The sequence below is a fragment of the Tinamus guttatus genome, unplaced genomic scaffold (assembly GCF_059628265.1).
Source record: "Tinamus guttatus ecotype Peru unplaced genomic scaffold, ASM5962826v1 Tinamus_guttatus_pri_ptg000197l, whole genome shotgun sequence".
NCBI lineage: Eukaryota > Metazoa > Chordata > Aves > Tinamiformes > Tinamidae > Tinamus > Tinamus guttatus.
The window spans coordinates 913,368-932,122 of NW_028288731.1; the positions used below are offsets into that span (position 1 = coordinate 913,368).

Here is an 18,755-nt window from a genome sequence, read left to right on the forward strand (position 1 = left end):
CTGACATCAAATGCAATCTGCTTTGAGGTGGGCACCTCCTAGCACTGACCTGAGAGTCCCGAGTTACGTGCTTTAGAGGCTAAGAAAACACACAAAGTCCAAGCGTTACAGAAAGACACTTACAAGCACCACAGAGCATCACCTCCTAAGGGAATTTGTTCTAACTGGAGGCAAGATGGTGTCTTTAGCAGCACCCAAACGAAACTGGGTGGCCGTAAAGCGCTGGGGAAGCGCGGTCCCCGGCGCGCTCCGCTCAGAGGCACCTCTGCAGGACGTGCCTTGCACCAGCACTGCCCTCCCGACATGCCAGTGCTTGGCTGCCTCCAATAAAAGTCTCTTTCTGACCTCCACTAGCAGGAGAGATCCTGCCCTTGGTTGACTCTATAGCTAAAGCGTTCCTTTCACATTAAAACCTTAAAATAAAAGCTTTTTAAAGGCAGCAGAGAAAATAGCAGAAAATAAACTGAGTTTTCTTCTAATCAAGCATCAGAAACCATCACATGCCCTCCTAGAGCGCAGGAACCGGGTGCAGTTGAATTTGCTGTGTTTGGCATTAGGGGAAGAGCTCGTGGGCTTTGCTCAGCTTGGTGCCCCTACATGTGTGACAGTGGCACCTCAGAGCAGCACAAAACGCTGCAGGTCCCCGGGCCGGGGGAACCACTCCTGTCTCCTACCAGCTGCCCCGACCTCTGAAGGGCTGAAGCTCCTTCCTCTGCCCTCCTCCAGGATGCCTCATCCTTCATGGAGTCACAGCGAACATCTTGGGAATGGGAAGAACTTCTTGGGTCTGATTTTAACCCGGCACGTGTTTCCCAAAGCCACTGATAAGGAGCCTTCCCTAAAGCATGGTAATTTGCTCTCTTCCACGCCAAGAAGCAGAATAAATTACATTTAAAGGGTTATATTTCTTCTGTGTATACAGCAAGCTGTGGCTGGCGAACGTGCTGCACAATTACAGTCCAGGATATCAGAAAATCCCAAATAGGTGCAAGGAGCTTCCACTAGTGAACCAAGAGCAGCCTAGGCAGCTAAGAGCAGCACCTAACACAAGCAAACAGAGTATCTCAAAATACAAATGTAAATCACACCAAACCCTTTCCCCACATCCTTCCACCAACATTCTTCTCATTTGCTGGACCACGGTTGAAAGTCTGATCACACTATTTAATTCAGGCTGGCTTTGCTGGCTCTATCAAAAAGGAAAAGAAATATCTTTAAGGCTGTAGGTTTTCAGAGCACTTTATTTTCATAGACATCCTGGAGACCAAAAAGCATTAAGGGGATTACTAGTGTTATATGAATAGTTTGTGTGTGAAGTTTTTAGTATCATTTCTGATCTGTTTCCATGTCCTCAGGCTTAACAATTTGCTGGATTTAGGTCCATTAAGGAGTGCTAAATTAATACTACAGGATGACCTTTCTTTTAATGAGCTTGAACACAGCCTGGCTCTAGGAGGTTGAAAAAGGGAGGTGGGATGGAGCAGAAAAGCTGCAGTTCCTCAATTGCTTCAAAATATTTGAAGACCATTAGGCTGTTGCACTGCAAAAATAATCACTTTCTATCACTGACTTCAGCAGAGCTGTTTGTCCCACGCAGAGAAGCACTTTGGAGCAGAACAGACTTGCCTTAAAGGTGTATAACTGGGTCCTGATCCGGCAGTGTCCAGGGGAGCCTTCTCCCCTTCCCAAATATCTCTGGCAGGGGAGTCAGCCCCCCACATACTGAAGTGAAAGGGGGTTTAAACAAAGGAAACCCGCTCTGCTGCCGGCACCGCAGACACCTAGAGCTCAAGCACGGTGAAGCCAACACGAGTAAGTCAGAAGATCAACAGACTGTTATAAACAAACCTTTGCAACCAGCCCTTTTCAGTCGATTGAATTGGAGCGAGAAGTTACATTAAGCCCCTGCCCACGGACTTATTTAGGGCATGCCAAAGGAGGGAAAAACTCTGCCACTGCAGCAACGTTTCAGGGTCAAGAGCAGCGAAACAAAGCATGAAACCCAGCCTTAGAAACAGCCTCTCCGGAGGCGAGAGGCTCCAAAGCACTGCAGTCACGGAGAGGGCTGAACCGGGCCAGGCACCGAAGGGGCCGTTCTCGGCAGCGCTTTGCAGCAGCGAGGCCAAAGAAACCACATCACTGCGGGGCGCTCAGCTGAGCTCGCGGCGCCTGCAAACGCAACCGCTCAGCGTTTCTTTTGATACCACTGTAAACATGGAGACTGGAAATTAAGATTTTCCCTTTACAGTCAAAGTATATTTAATATGTTAATTTAAGGCGGTGGAAAGGCAGACAGAAGCAGCTAATGAGCTTCCCATCAAACTTCTCTAGAAATTTATGGGGCATTTCTGATCTAATAGACTAACTAAATTAAAACTCACTGCTAAAGCACGTCAGAAATGCAAACAGTTTAACCTGTTCAGCCCAAAAAGGGGAGAAGCAGCCATCTACACAAACAGATCTCTTGGTGACTTTTGAAAACTTGAAGATGCAACTGCAATAAAACGAATGCTCTGCTAGTTTGGAAAAGGACTTCGAACGGCACGGAAAGCTCACGGCACAGCCTGGGTGTCTCTCGAGGGAGCTCTCTCCTACCTGCCTCTGGACTGGCCCAATGTGTTCTCCAGCCCCATCCACCACCTCCTGCCTTCTCTTGCTGCCAAGCGCAGCTTCTTTCTCTATTCATCGTAGCCTAGAAAATCAACGTTCCTCATCCCACCCTGACCCAAATGTTCCAGCTCACCCTGGCTTCTCTTTCTGCCTCCTCAATGGGCCTCTGCAACATCTCCATTCTCCTTGTTGACTCAGTTGCTTGTAACTACTCTGTTAAAAAACCTACCGTTTGTGATGCTGCAAATATATGTTTCCATAGTAGAGATGCTATGCATTTTTTTTTTAGCTTACTAACTAGGGACAACAAGCTTTGCATAAAGAAGATGCAAAGCAAACGAACAAAAATAATCTTTAGTTTGCAGGCTGCTTTCTTGCTAAACGATCTTCTCAAAATATTCTTTGTTAATGTTTCTTCTCTGTGTCCGCTCCTCTGAGATCATACATGTAACTTTGCTAAAGTATCTTGCAAAAATCCTGGGGCAAGTGAAGCACCATCGGCACCTGAAATAAAGCAATGTGAAAAATAGGATCTGCAAACAGGCAGAATGGGCATCTCAACACTCCCGTGCCTTGAATGGTCTCCTAGCTCTTGCTTCCCACTCAAACCTAAGGGCAGTGGCTTATTTAGAGGGTTTGGGTAACAGAAGGACCTGCTCCAGCTAGCAAATGGAAAAAGGGAGAAGGCTGGAAACAACTTCTCCTGGAGGGAAGAAAACAGGAACTCTTCCAGTCTGTTCCTCTCCTGACCTAAGCCAGTCGTGAAGTGCCAAGCGTGTAGGAGCACCCATCTAAAATGTCTTGCTTTTGTTCCCCAGGGTCACTCCAGAGCAAGCAGATGATCTCGTAGAAACCATTCCCTGAATCCTGCAAAGGCTTCGTAAGGAAACACGCAGCAGCGATCGCGAACGAGAAGCGAGAGCCCTCCGGAGAAAAGCCAACAGAACTGATTGGAGTCAATGCAAATTGCACATTCGGGAATCAACAATTTTGGGAAACCAGGCATGGTTTAATCATGTACTTATTGATGCACTGCACTACTGAATCATTCTTTAAAAATGTGCTAGCAATAACAGCTATTGTATTAAAACCAAAGATTTGGCCTTGCCAGAAGCCACTATGGAGAGAAAGAGAAAATTCTTTTATGAAGCAGAGGTCATAACAGGACACTGATTTGTGCAAGTATTTTCCCTGGTCTTGGCATGAACAAAAGGGAAAAAAAAATCACTCCTTGCAAACCTGGTAAGGCAGGCTTATAAAATCAAAATATAACAAAACATACTCCTGCAGAAAAATTTCTATAGCTTATTATAAGAAAAGTATAACAACATTAGGTCTACATAGAAGACCATTTTCAGTTTCTTATAAATTCCCTTTAAAAATACTGGGTCTGAAGGCTTTTGTTTGTGGCTTATTTCTTTGCAGTGAAGAAGAAAGGAAAAGCAATAGAAGCAGTAACAATGGGCGTTTAAACCACTTTTGAGAGCAAGGATATTGGGAGGGAAAACACCACTTTGCAGCGCACTCTTAACTGGTCTCCTCTACAGGCTTCAGAGAAGACTTGAACCTTTGGAAGGTCCATTCGTCATGCTAAAATTGTGCCTTTTGTGGTCACAAACACCCAGCTAAACTGCAGTCACAAGGGACGTTCAGAAACAGCCTGGCCCGTAACAACTAGAGCATCTTTGCAGTTTGGTCCTCGCTGTGCACGTGAGACGCGCGGGCCGTCCACAGTCCCTAGAGCTGCACAGCCTCCGGGGGGGACGGCAGCGGGGACGGCAGCGTTTCCTTGCGCGAGCCGCTCGGCCTCGGGCATCGGCTCGGTCGGTGAGTCACTGCTGTCCCTCCACGCCGCAGCCCCATCTGGCCGGGCGTTCTGTGTGCTGGCTCATGCAGCAGCTCTGGTGCGTGCGAAATAAACTTTTGAGTAAAATTAGATCAGAAATTCCCTTTATTTATCTCCCTTCTCGAGCTGCTTCCCTAGAACTATCTCCTGCGACACCGACAGCCCCTGCAGCCCCCCAGGGAATGCAACAAGGTGCAGGGCGGGCCACAAGGAAGCGTCCATGCTGCTCCAGCATCACCCCAAAGGTCAGGGGCAGCCCCTGCTCTCAAGCCTCTGGGCAACTGAACCACATCTGGGGAGGTTTTGGTGCCCCCTCTGCTTACAGAAGAGTTGAACACGGCTTTGGGGGGAGCATGCAGCAAAGCTTGTTGCTCACTGGGGTATCCATGTCCTGCCATCATCGGGCAGAAGCAGCCAGAGAAGAGCACGTCCTGGTAGCCAGGGAGTCAAGAAGGGAAGGTAGTGAAGAAACACGTCACGTTAACACATCACAGTAGGGGCTCTAATGAGACCTTGAGTCACCAGCCTTGCTACTCTGTTTCATCTGCGTCATTTTGTGGAGGAGGGGAAAAAAAATACTGGCAGCAGAAGATGCACTAATGGTGCCAAGAACCTTCATCATACAATCATGCAGATGGGGAACCTTAAAGAACCAGGAGTGATGCGAGGTGCACAGGACATGGTCCTCTAGGCAGCCACCCACACAAAACCTCCCCAGGTCCGGATACAGAGATGGAAACTCCCAGAAAGCTGCTCCTCTGCAGCTCTCAGTGGCCTCAAAGGGGCCTCTAATGACCATCAACCTGACTCGGTTCTCAGATGGCAAAAGCAGCACACCACACACACAAGAAATGAACACAGGAAAAAATAAAATCACCTGCTTAACACAGCACTTGAAACTCATCCACACTCTTGAGACTACCTGCACCTGGGTTCATTTTTCCTTGCTGCTCAGGGGCTCTGTACTGGTTGAAGGAGGCAGAGATCTTGACAGGTCCTCCCTCACTTTCAAGGCTTGCACAGGTGACTAAGAGCTTTTCTTCCTGGGGCCTTCATAAAATTCAGAGAATCTTGAACTGATGCAAGCTTTATATCCAGCATCTCCTGGCTAAGCTCTGCTCAATTCTCCAGCATTTTCTCCTTGAGAAGAACAAGAGCTCCCACATGCTCTGGCACAGGTGGGAAGCCTCTTGCTTTTGATGAAACATTTTAGCCCCCATACTGGCAAAATGAGAAGAAGAAATATATCCCTCCTAAGGTGGCAGCTCATACACACACATGCTGTGACTTTTCTAGACAGATGCAGGTAGGAAGACCCATTACAAAATGGCATTTGAGTAACTCGAGAGCAGTATTGCTCCTGTCACTACTGCAGCAAGCGCTGTTCCCATGATGCCAGAGAGATATAAAGAATTAACAGAATTACAGGAAACGTGCAGGTTTGCTCTCTTCCTCCTCTTGAAGGCAGTGACAGTTATTATCTGTTTAAAATACTCCTCTACACTAATCACATACGGTTCTGACAGCAGACCACCTATTTTCAGGGAGACAATGGAAAGTACTGGGCTGTGACTAAAGCTTTTGAAATTTAGTTTCCTTAAATGTTGAAGTGAAAAGTAACTGGAAAAAGATGTAGAGACCCTCTGATTTATTTTCTCCAAGTAATTACATTATTTGAAATCATGCAACTGTCAAACTGTAATTTTACTGCCTGAAGACAACAGCAGAACTGCTGCAAATGGCCTATTTTCCAATTTAGTATAAAATGGGAACTGCATAAACTGAGCTTCTTGCAGATAAACTTCAAACAGCAATCAGTTTATAGTAAGTGACTCTTAGCTCCTTTCACATTAAATTACCTAGGAATGCAAGAAGATATTTCTTAACCTACTACCTGGAGTTATGCATTTATACCTAACCAGTAAGTGAAGTACCAGAGGAAGCAGTTACTCCAGTTATATGCAACGCACTATGGTGCCATCAGAACCAGCTTATAAAAGTGGCCCCAATATTGCTTGTGAACATTCACCTTTTTAAAAAACACCATTTTTAACATTACTACAATCAGCTCTCCAAGGCCAGAGTTGCTCAGAAATGCTTTGATTATTTGCACAGTTCATGAATCAGTCAGTGACCTGTCTCCAGCTGTAGCTCTTTACAGATTGCAGAAGACACAGCTTGACTGCTGGAACCAAAGAGGCAATTAGACATAGATCCATTTCTTTGATGTTTTTTAAAAAACAATCACCTGGGCTAACATTATCAAAGTCAAAAGAAGCATTTGAGAGAAATGCTGGTAGGGGAGATCTATCTTATGCAGGCAGATGATACTCTTTAAGAACTACTACTTCGTACTGAAGCACTTTTGAGTTGTAAATTGGAACTATTGAGGAAGAAAAACAAGGTATCAGAGCAGTAGCGGCATTTTTATTTCTTATAGGTACTTAAACAGCTGGTGCAATTCTCCAGTTCTATATCCTCAGTGAAATGAAAGTCTGAGAAGAGTATGTAATTAAAACCACCGACTTGCTCTCCACCTGGAAGAGAATAGAAGCAGGAGAAGAACGAGCTATTCAGGCAGCCTGCGCAAATGCCTAGAATAACATCAGCAGCCCTCTGCTTTCTGGTTGCTCTCATCTGGAGAGCAAAAAAATGCACTAAGATGATGTAGAAAAAGAGGAAAGGAGACCAACTAAATGAACTCTTGCTGCTTGCTTAGAACTAACTGTAAAGTATAAGTTTACACTGAAAGACCAGTGTGCATCTGTTTACACACTGTGCAGTTTGGAGCCACCTGCTACCAGGGATTATCTGAGAATTTAGGAGTGTTTCTACAGCTAAAACATCACAATTGCATCAACTGTGAGAAAGTGTGTACGTGTATACATACGCTTTAAAAATAACCACGCTTTTCCAAGGTTAAATTGCCACCTTCTGTATAAGCAGATTAAAAATGAAACTATGACAGTAATTTCAGAGATGGCGTATTCTTCAGTGTCTAGGGGTTCACAGACTGCATGGTCCATGGAAAACCCTAACAGGTAAGAGTGAGTATATTTTAAGAGGCGCATTTAGTAACACAAAGAAGTCACATATGAGAAGATACTGAGTGCAATAAAACACAATAAAAGACTCATTAAAAAAAAAGCTCTATGCTGTCAAAATATACTAGAGGAAAACTTTTACAAAGCGCCTAGGAAAGGTTTAAACTTTCTTTAAAAAGACAATTTAAATGCCTCTACAAGTTGCTATCTTTTTTATTGTAAAGCAAATGGTAAAAATGTCATAACAGTTTATTTTGAAGAATTTTCATTCAAGATCTCTGCTGCCACCGCTAGGATAGAAAAGATGAGGCACAATCTTGGCTGTTGCTTCTAAAACTTCATCTTACTAAAAGATTAAACAGTTAATATACAACAACTTATAACAGCAAGGCAGATCATGTTTTTTTTTTATTTTTATTTTTTATTTGAACAGTTTTATTAACCTGCTCAGGGTGGCTATGTTAGTAAGGACTATGAATTTTGCCATGGACATCCAACTAGAATATTCATTTGAGAACAGTGGTATAAGAGTGCTTTACTGGACGAATTTGGTACTGTTCCTCCACAAAAACAGGCTGCCTTCTATTATCAGTGAGTGCAAAATAAAACACCAATTTAAAACGCATCACTGGACAAGACCAGACAGCAGCTGTTGTGCTACTGTGCAAATGCAAACCTTTGCCAACTTGTGGCAAGGTCCGTCTTCTCCAAACGGCAGCATTAAGCATTTGAAACTAAAATCAGGAAAGCTGGATCAGTGGATGAGCACGGAGTGTTAAGAGATGTGTCATTTGTTTTGCACGGCTCTCATTTCCTATAGCTCCCTCACACACTGTAATCCAAAGGCACACAGTCAATAGACACCAATTACAGAATGCAGCTAATAAATGCTAACAAATAGCTTGACTGTGTGGCTTTGCTGCAGATAAGCCAGCACAATTCCATATGTTCCAGCTCAAAATTGTAGGCAGCCTGGAATCTAAGCACTTGGACACTAACCAAGCATCCACAAAACCCATAGGGAGGCATGCGTGAAGTTTTAGGGATGACATTCGGCTGAAGAATTGGTATAGAGCCTGTCAGGAATTTGGCTCGGACAGAGACCCACCCTCCAATTTTTATTAATACTTATTTCAAAGAGCACACTGGAATGAGGGATCAGATCTACACAGAACAGACTCGCTGCAGAAGACATTCATTGCTAGTTGCTATCTGCTTACATTTTATATCCAAAGCAAAACACTGTTCTGGGAATAGCGCTTGCAGCTCTTCAACAACCCCAACAGCTACTTCTGCCAAACTTCTTTGTAAAGCTCCTTTTGTGCTGCAGCATCAATGTATTCATTACATTCCTACAGAGACTCAGCTGCAAAAAATCAGGATCAAGAAACTGCCCTCCTTTCAGGTTATGCCATACCAAACCCAATATTGACAACTTTTTACACATATTTAAAATAGACTCTCTCAAAACAAAACTGTAAAACTTGTAAGATTTTTCTAATGCTATAAAATGTGATCTTTCATTGTGCTGCTTCTATGCCCACAGGGAGCAGCTAAGCCTGAGGCAGATGTTGGGGTGAGCTGTCATCCACCCATTTCATTTTCCTGAAAAATCAGGCAGATCATGAAAAGATTTTACAGATAGACAACTAGAAGCCAAAGATCTTATTCACGGTCCCAAAAAGGAGCCCAAGTATTTGGTTAACTCCAGGAACTACAATTCTGAATTTGTTAGCTCTGTTCTACTAAGGGGCTGGTTTCTAAAGCTGTTCTGCAATTACAGTGCCAGACTTGACACCAGCTTTAAAAGGGGCAAAATTTCACTCACGTTTTAGAGACGTGGGCAAAATGACATTTGGGACAAAATAAAGGGCAGAGGCACTTAGATCCTCACTGAAATTGCTAAAGCGGCCAAGTGGGCACTGCCTGTACAACACCTAAATGCAGGCTCGTGACTGCAAGCATCAAGAATGAAAAGGATGAAGACAGCCCCATACCTACGCTCTGGACAGCATTGCTCCCCAAATGCATCCCGTCCTTTTACTTCTCTAAGCTCCTTTGCTTCAGAGAGCCTATTGCCAGCAATATCAACAGAAGTTACAAGGGTCACGAATTAGTTTTTTCACCTCACATCCTGCTCTTTGTTGACAGGGCAAAAAAACCTACCATTAAAACAGAGCACCCTCACTAGCAAGGACTTTCCAGGCTCACATACAGTCTCTACTCTGCATAACCTCCGATTAAAGCATCGTTTGGCAGGTACACCAAAACTGGCAAAGTGTTTTATAATTCATTAGCATTGCACTTGTCACTAATACTGCCACCAACACTGGTGGAAAGACACCACTGAAAGATAAAAACCCAGTTGCTTCCAAGGCATCTGTCTCTTTGCAAGGACATAGTATTTTAAAAGATATATCTAGTTTCATGTACATATCTAAAAGGAACTGGTACCTTTAATGTTCTAGTTGGAGCCCATCCAGTGCCATCAATTGAATGTTCTCTCAATAAACTGTAAAAAAGACACACGTATTATACAGTGCAACTGCTAGGTAAATAAACAATCAGAAGTTTCTCAGAAAACAAGAAAGTTATTGCAATGTAAGAGCTACAGAACACTTGCACTATATATCGTCCCAAGATATTAAGAAAGCAAAGAAATCTGTATATCCTTGATCTATATTCCTCCTACAGCATTATAGAGCTAGATGAGCTCAGTTTTGTCAAAAAACAAAACAAAAACAAAAATTACTTTCAGTGTAGTAAGTGTGGCCACAATCCTTATAACAGTCCAATACTGAGCTTTGCTTTTCCCTTGAGCACACAGATGCACCTGGACTCCAGTTTAGGACATACTCGTCTCCGGTAAAGAGACAGGTCTTGCAAAATGCCACAGCATCCCACCACTTTTGGTATATCCTGCTTAAAAGATCAAAATATTCTGTGTGCAAGAGCGGGTTAAGTCTTACAGACAAACTCAAAACCACCAACAAGTGGAAATCAGTAAGTCTTAAAGCACAAATAAAGAGCATGCACTGCGTAAGACAGACTACTTGCAGGAGGAAAGATTCTTATAAACTGTAGGCAAATGCTTCTGAATGTAGAGTATAAACAATTAGGATACAGACTTCCTATATAGCCACCCACTGTAGAAATTTTGTATACTCTAAGGCATACCAAGCCCAGTGAAGCAGTTAACCCATTTACATGCTGAAAAACAGGAAAAAAAAAAAAAAAAAAATGAAGTGAATCAAGTTGGCTAGTCATTTCCGGGCCTTAAAGATCAAAACATTAGCAGTTATGAGAGTCAAAGTTACTGGAAACCAGAGCATGATTGAGAAATGAGAACTCTCACTCATTCAGGCAAACAAAAATAATAATCAGAAAGGAAAACAGTGTAAAAACTCCTTTAAACATCATTTCACAAGCTCTTCCTCCTCTGTCAAAAAATTATCTAAGACAGAAAACTCACATCGTAAAGGGGGGAGGCAGCAAAATGTATCACGAAAAGGGACTTTTACGACTAAAATAAGGTTAAAGGAAAATTTTCTTAAACTAGCTTTTGCCAACTTTCAGGATGAGATTAACTCTTTTTTAAACTACAGATGACTGAACCATAGCCATCTAAGTATTTATTCAATACACAAGGTTTTCAAATTCAAGGAAAACTGGTGATTAGGACTATCCCACCTTGCCTGCACAGAGGCCAGAGAGTTAACCTGCAATGAAGTGCTTTATGCTTCCTTCAGAACTCAGTAACAACAATACAGGGCACAATAAATCCTTCTTAACTGTGATGCTCATTTCTGTGCCTTTAGAAAGAAAATATAAAACTACCACTAGTGCAGCCCAAAACTAATTTCAAGAACATTAAAAACAGGATATTGTGGCTATGGCTTTTGTTCATAGCAAAAAAGTAAAAGCAAGAATGGTGCAGACCAAGAAAGAGCCAGGATTTTGTGGTTTTGTGCAAGTAGTGAATTATAATTTTAACTTCATTTCAGTACATCTCCCCTTCAAAACATGTTGTTACATTAGCTACCGGTCCATCTCTTGGCCTGTTCATACAAGAGCCAGGAATAAGTTAACACAGACCCCCAAAACACACAAAAAAGCATAAAAATATCCACTGAGAGAGCTCAAAGTGCCTGAGCATAGCAGCTAAGCCTCATTAACACCCTTCAAGCTTCCCAAAGGCTCAGAGCTCTCTAGGCAAATCTCCAGCTAGGGAAGATTGGCAGCCAGGACCTGACACATTCGTTCCCCTCCGACAGCTCCAGCAACCAAGCAATGAAGATAAATAAGCATCCCTTTTTCTACTATTACTGCTTTACTGATATAATTCATTTCCAGGAAGCACCCTCATTCTCCCTTCAGATGGGAAGGATCATCATGCCCCTTATCAACACCTTTGCCCTGCACTGGGTGTCTAGAGAAAGAGCATCTCTCCTTCTGCCTGGGAATGACCCAGATAGAGCAGCCAGACTGTATGGAGGCTTCAAAATACGAGAAATTACATGACAAACTGGCACCTGCATACCTGCTCAAAGGCCTGTCCTCTGGGGACACGCTGCCATAGAGCTGAGCTACGGGGACATCTGAATGGCAAACATGCTTTTCCCCCTCCTTAATGCTTTAAGAGGCTTCCTTTGACGAGCTCCCAGATCTGCCACAAAAACCATCTGTTCTGCAAGGGTTTTTGAGATACCTGATGGATGGGAAAACCTGTTTACTTGCACTGAGTATGCTAAAATCGCCAAGACTTTGCTATATTGTATAAGTGTGCCAGGAACCTTAACTACTGTTTAGATTAAACAAGCCTTCAGACGCTTCCCTTGCGATGCTTGAGACTGATTTTGCATCCACAAAGAGAAGGCTGAGCCAATTCTGCAACCCTGGGGACACAAAGCTAGGGAGTAACTGCTTCGCTGAGGAAGAAATGACAAGGCCAACGGGAGGGTAAGAGCTGTGGCACAAACAGCAGTTTATCAAGCAGGTAACTTGACGAAAAAATAAGGAGGGACACAACAAAGAATATTCCCATTTGCTTTGAGTGAGGAATTCACAAGTCAAACGCATCCTCGATTGCGGAATGACTTGAACAGACAACCACACCTTCATGTCTGGCATTTATATCCCTAAAAAGACCTCCCAAAACAAAATGTGACTTCCAACCACTCTGATTTCTTATGAGAAGATGGTGAAATTGCTATTTCTGGATGTATAGTAACCAAAACAGCCACTGATATAACCAGCCAGCTGTTTAGTCATTAGTTTCCAGTTATTTCATGACTTAATTCCTGAATTTCTTCAAAGCCTCCTCACCTTTAAATACATATCTAAGAGAGCTTTCCAAACTTCTACTGAAGCGGGAACTGAATGGTCCTGACAAGTTTAAGTCCTTCTGGAGCTCAAATTGACATGCTTTACAGCTTAAGGGAATAAAAAAATTGTTGTAAGAGGGCGATCAGTCCCAGAGAAAATCCACTTTAAACATCTCAGATGGACACATTTATCAACATAAAATGTCAGTTCCAACAATACACTTTTGTCTTCCTTTTGCCAGTAGAAAATATCATTGAAGGTAAGTGAGTTAAAAGGCTATAAATCTACATTTGAACCCCTCCATTGGCAGGGACAATTCTGAGGGCTTCTCTTCCTCCTCCAGCTGCTCACATCTTCTCTTTCTCATCCACCTTCCTGATCTGGCAGTGTCAATGCAACATGAAAACACTACCCTAACAGCTTGTGCAGAAGAAATTAAATGAGTAAGGAGAAACCATCAGAGACACATGCAATAGATGTTCAGAGAAAGAGTCACCTGGAACATGCAAGAAGTTTCTGTTGTAGGTACCCTGATGTTTGTCACCCACGCGTGCATCTCATGGAGACGATACCAACAAGGAGGGTCCAGATCTAAACTGATTAACTGCAACCCATGAAACACAAGCAATGCTTCCCCTGCCCAAAACAATTATATCTAATGCAAGTTTAATCATTTGCTAGGTTTTGATTGTGGTATGATTATCACGTAAACCAATGTGATACCGTAAAGGTGTGTTTAAATGTAGTGAAAGAAAGTTGGAAAAACACACTGATCAGGATTTTTTCTGCTTTAAAAAAAAAAATACTTGAAGCTATTTTTATATGAAGACTCTTCTAGACATTGATTGCAGGTACTATATATAGGCAGCATTCTCCATTATAACAGGCACAAAGCAGTCTAGATTATTTTAGTTTTTTTCCATCTAAATTCTTAGGTATTAGGTATTAAGTATTCTTAGGTAAAAGGTTTAATATAAAGCACAAAGCTGAGGCTTCAGAGCAGATTCTGAAGCAACCACTTCACAAAGTAGAATTATGGTGCTCAAATACCAAGTTCACCTGTCAGAATTAAAACCATTTTAAGACCAGAAGTCTAAATATCCACAGGAAGATGAGGAGGCTTCATCTAGTTTCTGGAGATGCTACACTGTAGTCAGAGTTTAACCTTTTAGCTGCATTTTGGTGTCTAGTATATCCCTTTGGCTGGTTCCAAACAGCTCCCTTATTCAGTCTTTTCTTTGACTTTTTGACGAAAAGCAGCCAAGTTCTCTCCTTTGATTAAGCCACGAGGACTTTGGAGGAATTTAAACTGTAAAAAAGTAATCCTTTAATCTGTGTTCCCATTGTCAAATTAACAGTTCAACTGCATAAAGTGCAACAGCGGTGGGAGGCACTCAGACTGTGCAGGTCTGGATAGATAGTAAAGTTGCTAAGAGCTGCAATACATTTCTGTTAAAACACATTTCCTATATCACTAGCAGTGAAATCCCAATAACAATGGGCAAACCACACTCTTTCAAAAAGCATTAGCTAGATAGTCTGAGAAGTCCAGGGGTTTGAAAGCTTTTCTGGGGCTTAAAATCTTTAATTCCTCAAAGGGCAGGTTAGAGTCTACGGACACCAGTCCCACTGACTTGACTCCTGCAGCAGTGACAGCTACAGCACATCAGATCAGGCAGGTGCTCTGTGCCCTTCCTAGCCTGGTCTCTTCTTTGATTATCAGCTGCTCAGAAGGACACAGTATATCAGCATATTTACCTGTAGTAACCAGCTTTGTACCTGTTATCAGCCAAAGAGCCAGAACTAACCTATAAGATACGACATACTTTGGTATGAAAACTTATCATGACCCTGGCCACAACATTAAAATGAGATTTTTCCATCTAGAGGAAAAAGAGCAGTTTAGAAAGTGTTTTTTAAGAAAACATTGATCTGCTATATATGGTGGCAACTGCTGTGGATTTTCAGAAGAGTTTTCCAGCTTGCTATTTTTACTGCTTATGCTTCATTTGTTTATTTCTTTTATGTCCCATCAACTTAAGAAAGTGACAGCTAGGCTTTTCACTCCTGTTTATGTTTAGTTTCTGGCCAATTTCACCATCAGGCACTTGCGATGAAAAACTCAAATTAAGAAGATTCAAAAGCTGAGTTTAAAAAAGAAACATTTGCTACTGTGCAAGAGCCTGCAGCAACAAATCTGTTACTTCACTAAAAGAGAGTTTTGAGGATTCACATTAACTTATACACCCCTCATTTTAAAGCAAAAGTATCCCTGTCATATTTTGTTCTAACTAGCACCCGTGTTTTATAGCAGATATTAAGTGTGAAAACAAAAAAATGGCAAATACAGCCATTAAGGTCCAAGTTCCAGGATTTCCCTCCACATTGGGAAATGTAAACGATTTTCAAGTACTTAATAGAGTAGAGCCATTAAACAAGCAAAACTAAGCCCTCTCACTGAGGATTATTCACCTATGGAGGGGAGAAAAAAAAAAAAAAAAAGACCAGCCAATTTTAGGCTTGGAGTTTATGCTTTCACCCTAGATAGCATTTTATGTCCAAACCTACGGAACAGGAATCTATATAGTCATACAGTCTCTTCCACACAGCAGAAACAGTGAATTCCCTGGGTCCCCAAGAGTCCAGACCCATTTGATTTGCAGCATCTGTTGAGGCACTAAAAGCTAACTTGAAAGTTACACAGTATTTTATCACACACAGGAAGAGACTTCTAAAGCAAAGATCAGAAAGCTGTAGCTACCTTAAGCAGATTTCTCCCGTCTCTGTTATGTTTGGATGCCAGATTCTTGTCATGCATTTTACCTTTGGAGGCTGCCAGGAGAGAAAACAAGTCAGTGTTAGCCTTCAAAATAAAAGCAAACCACTGTTACAAGTTACAGAACTGAAAAGCCAAGCATGTTCGATAGCGACAGCCTAAGGTGCCATATTAAAGAGCCTGATAATCTAGCTTGGGGAGCACCAGCCTTCTGTCCTTTTAGCTTCTCTTAGCTCTTTTACTAAAGCTGGGCTGGCATTCAGCTGCTGCTTAAGAAAAAAGGCAATTTTAAGGAAGCCCAGCTCCCATCTACTCTGCTTCCTTCAGGGGAAGGAAGCTTTCCATGTTATTCAGGTTCTTGACATTCAATCATCAAGATAAAAAATTAAACAACAGAGCTACATTCTCCCCTTCTCAGCACTTATTCAAGTTTTGGGTGTTTGCTAAAAACAGCACAGGAGCTATCACTAACAACATCAAAAGAACAGTTTCTTTTAAATAGAGACCATCCTATTCATAAGCACTCAGAAGTATGAGGAGCACTCATGCTCAGACATAATGCACTAGTGCAAAAAAGATTTATTTTAAGGCGAGGTCGCCATAATCCTAAATTCCACAGTGGGCTTTGTCCTTAGTCTTAAAATACACTCTCATTTGCTCTGGTTGTGTAAAGTAAATAAAGACTGGGCCATTAAAGTTTTAGTAGCTTAGCAACAGTACATTATGCCAGCCCCCTTCTTCAAGCTACAATTTGCAGCTTTCAATCAAGCAGATATTTCTCATAGCAGGTACAGGGGTCTGTATCAACAGGGGCCAGTACCCTTCTTAATTTCAATTCAAGTTGCAGCACTCGGGCTGCGGGGCTTCCCCTCTCCACTGCTTCCCACAAAATCTGCAGTCGGGAGACAAACCAGCTCCAAGGGCTCTCTGCAGGACCTGTTTTGTGTCTTTGCTTTCTTCTCAAATTCCCAGCATCTTAGCACAATATTTAAATACATATTCCCAGATCCATGGAGATGCAAATATTGGTGGTATTAAATAATAATATACCTGTATGGCAGCAGGAAAGTGGAATAATAAAGAAACAGCTAGCATTACAACCCACCTACAGCTTGTAACTGAGACTTTAATGTTTGCCCCACGTACTGCACAAAACTTGGTCATTGTGGGATACTGACTGCCCAAGGGCTGGGCCACCCCACCAGGAAAAAGTGGTACAGAGAAAGCTCCATCCATCTTTTTATCTACAAAATTGCCCAGCATTCCCCTTCGTACTCCCGTAACCGCCCAGTCTTACGCCTTTATGTTACACTGTTTTGAGAGATTCTGGCCAGTTCTCCAAAACCAGAGGAAGTAGTGGTATTTTTTTCCCCCCATACCTGTAGCTCAAGACAAAGAATTTCTAACATCCGTGCTGATAGCCAGCAAACACAGCAATGAGTGAAGAAAAGTAGGCTGCTTTTACACAGACCAGTCATTTCAAAACCCAGTCAGATCCTCAAGTTCTTTTTATAAGGCTAAACAGAAAGATAATCTTCAAAGTGAGTAATTCATTTCTCAATTTTTAGTAACATTGGAAACAAAAGAATTTATCTTTCCCTTCCATCAAAACCCAAAGCGTCTCATCTGCAGAATTCAGAAGAGAAAGTCAGTCACTCAAGGCCATGAAGAAAGAGTTCTCTCCGAGAACTGAAACGCTATCAGGAATTCATTGCCAGGCAAGACCGCCCTTTCGCAGGCCTTGGGCTCCAAACCGCCTTTGAGTCTTGGTTCTCACCACCAAACCTGCACAAGAGCTCCGTGAAGCAGCTTTCAACCGAATGCTTCATGTCACAGGCACACTCTTACTCGGCGGTACCACCATCCTGCTCCGAGGGGGGATTTGCCCCAGGTAACTATGGAAGCTACCCAGAGTAATTGCTGTGCTATAAATCCATTTGCTGCAAGATATACGAAGAAGGGACCCAAAACCCCTTCAAGCTTTCTGCTTTCTTCAAGGTCACAAGAACCACTCACCATGTGAAGATCAGATATGAAATACCAGCCAGTAAGTGGTGTTAATTAACACTTGCAGACCTTGATCAGTTGGGAGAGTGTAATAACTTTTGAGATACAAGTGTGCCCGTATGCGTACGGTTCAGTCTTTCCTGTAACTGTCATTTTTTCCACTTCACAAGATTTCTCATGGAGAAATAATGAGGTTCCAGCAGAAGTCTGAAGTCTACAGTGTTATTTCTAATGCTTTGTCTAGACTCTGTATGCTCAGCCCAAAACATTCTTGTAAACTACACAGCATTAATGATTCTAGTTTTTTTCCTTTACAATTTCTACAGAGGGAAAAAAAAAAAAAAAAAAAAGGCGTTATTGGGAACACCCATTATGGCAACCCAACTATAACCTAGCTCTGCCCTACTAAGCTGTTAGTTGCCAGTCCCTCTCCTTTACCAGGCCCTGACCATTTCTGAGACAGGCTGAAACCAAGCACAGCTCATATCTCAGAGAGATATGACACAGCCACGCTGCTCTGGGCTTTAAATGGACTGTGATTAAAGCTGCGTTACACAGCTCAGCAAGCTGAAGAGCAGCAGTGTTACAAGAGTGAGCCTTAAACACATACAAGAACTGCACAAGCCACGGTATCAGAAAGTTAGTTTTATGTCAAGGCTCAACCTTATCTATGTTATTGAAGTCAGATTAAACACGAGGTCCCCAATCTTGCAACATCCTGGTTTCAGTTGCATCTGAAAGCAGGAAAGAAGCTGTCTCTTGATAAAGAGATCTCCCTGACCAGTGCAACTTCCACATTTCTTCCCATCTGCCACTGACCCCCGTTTCTGGGCAGCTGATGAACCAAGGAGAGATGCTCGGGCAACAGATGCTGCAGACAGATCTCCAAACGCTCCTGTTTTCCAAACGCTCATGAGTATGCAGCCTATTTCCTGAAGAGGATAATGCTTTAAAATGCCAACTGACAGATTTGTCAACAGAATAAGAATAATGCTTAAAATCTTGGCTGTGAAGGGAATTCAAAGGCAATGGAAGAGTTCAGATCTAATCAGGATTCTGCACTTGCAATGCCAGATATTCCTAAGCTTCCCAAAGGGCTGCCAGCCTGGGCTCCTCAGTGCTGAGGAGAGCATGGTTCTCCAACAGA

At 42.6% G+C, this 18,755-nt stretch overlaps 1 protein-coding gene across 3 annotated transcripts in view; it reads right to left on the reverse strand.

Annotated features, from left to right (window-relative positions):
- Positions 1-18,755, reverse strand: part of UBE2F (ubiquitin conjugating enzyme E2 F (putative)) — a 61,466-nt gene that overhangs the window by 18,075 nt on the left and 24,636 nt on the right. For all 3 annotated transcript variants that reach the window (XM_088523687.1, XM_088523686.1, XM_088523685.1), the window contains 2 exons: positions 15,587-15,657; positions 9,955-10,012 (listed from right to left, as the gene is read on the reverse strand). In XM_088523687.1, the coding sequence (XP_088379813.1) occupies positions 9,955-10,012; positions 15,587-15,657 (129 nt within the window). The remainder of the gene's footprint in view (positions 1-9,954; positions 10,013-15,586; positions 15,658-18,755) is intronic.